General features: G+C 41.2%; 1 protein-coding gene across 1 annotated transcript; it reads right to left on the minus strand.

The window, feature by feature from the left end:
- Nucleotides 1-472: 472 nt before the first annotated feature.
- On the minus strand, nt 473-2605 carry cldn23.1 (claudin 23.1). The gene has a single exon (XM_046861184.1). The coding sequence runs from the start codon at nt 2337-2339 to the stop codon at nt 1476-1478; it is 864 nt and encodes a 287-aa protein (XP_046717140.1). The 5' UTR covers nt 2340-2605; the 3' UTR covers nt 473-1475.
- Nucleotides 2606-3158: the final 553 nt, after the last annotated feature.

Raw genomic sequence — 3158 nt, forward strand, 5'->3', positions numbered from 1 at the left:
TCTTGTATTTTACTTTTTGTCACATAAATACTGCATTTTTTTTTCTGTGATTTAATGCCACATTGGATCCAATTTTTAAATATTGTAAATGAATTGCAGTCAAAATAAACTTGTTCTTATCAATGCATAATCTGCATTGTGTATGTGTGTGTGTGTGTGTGTGTGTGTGTGTGTGTGTGTGTGTGTGTGTGTGTGTGTGTGTGTGTGTGTGTGTGTGTGTGTGTGTGTATGATACGATGATAAGCCATGCATGAACAATAGAAGGGAAATTTACTTCGAGCTCAACCACATCTTCAAAACACGTTAAACATGTTTACTGTGTTTATATTATCAACATTATAATCTGCAGTTATGATGTACACAGTCTATAATAGATAATAATAATAATAATTATAATAAAGTAGTTAATGAGACGACCACGGATCAATAACACTCAGAGAATGAAGGATAAATAAAGGATAAATAGGACGCGTGAACGTTTTACTTAACATTTTTTATATCTTAACAAATCAATGCTGAAGAGCAGGAACCAGACTGGGATTTTCCTCCTGCCCCCATCAACACACTTGTTTCTGTACTTAAGGTGGAGCCACACCGATACCAGACAGACCAGTCTCACCTGATTCCAGACCTACAGCTAGTTTTACTTCAGCCTTTCTTTCTGATGCCTGAAACCATGATGCAAACTAGAAATAAAACCGTCTCAAATCATAATTCCTTGAAATCACTGATATTAATAACTTTGTTTTTTATTAGTCCACAGTGATCAGATTTCAGATTCAACATAAATCTATTTTATTTACAGTATTTACAAAGTTAAAGCTTCAAACATGGCAACACTGTTCACCTGCACTCAGGATCATATTATACAGTAGAAATATTGATCTCCGATATATCGAACAGGTGAACGATTTTCTCAAGCAAACTTTTTAACTGGTAAACAACAGAGTAAAAACTGTCACAAATTCTCTTTCAACATGCATGTAAACAGTACATTTAACGAGTTGAGTCGCACTCACTTCCCTTCAGCAACAGTAGTAACATATAAAAATAAAGTGGATTATATTTTACACCGCGTTCACACACGTCCTATTCTTTATAAACAATACGGTGTCTTATTCACAGTGAGAACAATTTAATCCTTCATAAGCAGTTCTTTCTTCAAGAGGCTTCAACAGGCAACTTCATGGTTGCTCATTCATTTAAATGCAGCAATAATAGTAAATGAAAACATTGAGTTTGAGATTAAAACTAGTTGGAAATTCCCATCAACAAGTGACGTGTGTCCTTCAGCATTGTGATATCACGTTACAGCATTGTGGCATTTTGAAAGTCGATACAAAAAGAGGAAACATAACTTCTACATGCCAGCTGCTAAGATTTTGATGACCGATAATTGAGTAAACCAGACAGGGCCTAGGAGAGTTCCGTGTGGACGCGCTTTAATGGAAGTCGAAAGTCCAACATGTGCAGCATCACAGATCCACGTCGTAAGGTCGTGGGTTGTAGGAAGGATTGGTCGTGCCTTTCTTTTGAGCTTTGGCTCTCGGGTAATCTAACTCCTCTTCCGCAGAGTACTGGGAATACGCCTGGCTGCTCGGAGTGACGCTCCTCGGTAAGTTGCTGCGTGGATACGGGACGGGATTCCTGTTTCTTTCCCGATCTCCTCGGTCCCGATCTCCTCGGTCCCGATCTCCCCGGTCCCGATAGCGAGCAGTGTCACGGAGATCGCGCGACGGTCGTGGTGTCTCTCCACGATTCCGTCCTCCGCAGCATCGACAGAATCCCACGCATATGATCAAACCGCCGATCACTTCCATGATCCCACCTATATAACCCAAAACTATGCAGTAACCCACACTGATGTCCGGGCTTTGCGGGTTTGCAAAGACGGTACTCGTGTTGAGACTGGTCAGGACATTCGTGTACCAGGCGATAGGAATGATCGTGAGAACCCCCGAGCAGAAAATGAGCAGGCCACCGACTCCAGCGATGGCCCATCGGGGACTATGGTCGGTCCAACAGCGCACACCAGGTGTGAGCACCGCCAGCCCGATTGCAGTAACAATCAGCGACGCGATCATCATCCCCTGCGCGACTGGAATAACCTGGTTCTTAAAATATATTTGGTCGTTGGCTCGCAAGTTGCAGGTAGGACTATTGGATGTGGTAGAAGTTTGACAGATGTCCCAGATGCCCTGGGTGATGTAGGTACCGACAGGCTGGTTGGAAAGTGTGCCGAGCTGGCGCCAGTTGGGCGCAACCGTGCTGGTCAGGTCCAGGATCCATCCACAGGGCGCAAGCACCAGGCCTATGATCAGAATCGCTGGAGTCCTCATGGTTGTCCAGTTGCTCTCTGTCGCACGACTTTAGCTTCAAAGCTCCGCACTGCGCCTTATAAACCCACGAGAGCGAAACTGAGGGTGGATCCTTCATTCATACCTGACTTCTATTGCCGAGGGGGAAGAGTGTTGAGATGGGATCGTTTGGTTTCGTAAGAGTTTCTGAAAACAACAATTTATCTAAAGTTTAACCTGCAAATCTTTCAACAACATGCTGAAGTCTGTTCTGTAATTTAATTTAATTAAAAACTCACAAAAAGTACACCTGCCACACCACACCTTTCTGTACGTGTTGAAGCTGGACCATTATTCTGTATGATTTGAGTATAATGATCAGATCACTGTATGAGAAACGTTTCCTCATAAAACACGAGTATCAATGAGCAACAACATTCAAATAATAAAATCATTTCGAGTATTTTTAGTTAAATATTTTCTTTTAAAATCTCCAAACATCTTAGCGCATGCACCAACATATTTAAATTTTTTTTAGGTTGATGGTACTGATGGATTTTGGTTCTAGCATAATATGTTTGTCTATAAATTCTGTTCTGGATGAACATTGAATAAGAGAATCTTCCATACAATCCATGTGTATAGGATTTAACAGTGGAAAATCAACTAGATGTATGTTAGATGTTTAAAATGTTCAACATGTTTTCACCACGGTTCATTTCCTGTTAGCAAAGGAATGCGTAGAAGGCTTCTCGAAACCTACAGACGTGCATATCATTTCATCAGGATTCCTTGTGATCTTATTATAGAGTGAAAGTTTTTATCATCAGACTTCTTCTGTAAGTTCAACGACTTCCTTTC

Source organism: Silurus meridionalis, chromosome 11, assembly GCF_014805685.1.
Source record: "Silurus meridionalis isolate SWU-2019-XX chromosome 11, ASM1480568v1, whole genome shotgun sequence".
Lineage (NCBI taxonomy): Eukaryota > Metazoa > Chordata > Actinopteri > Siluriformes > Siluridae > Silurus > Silurus meridionalis.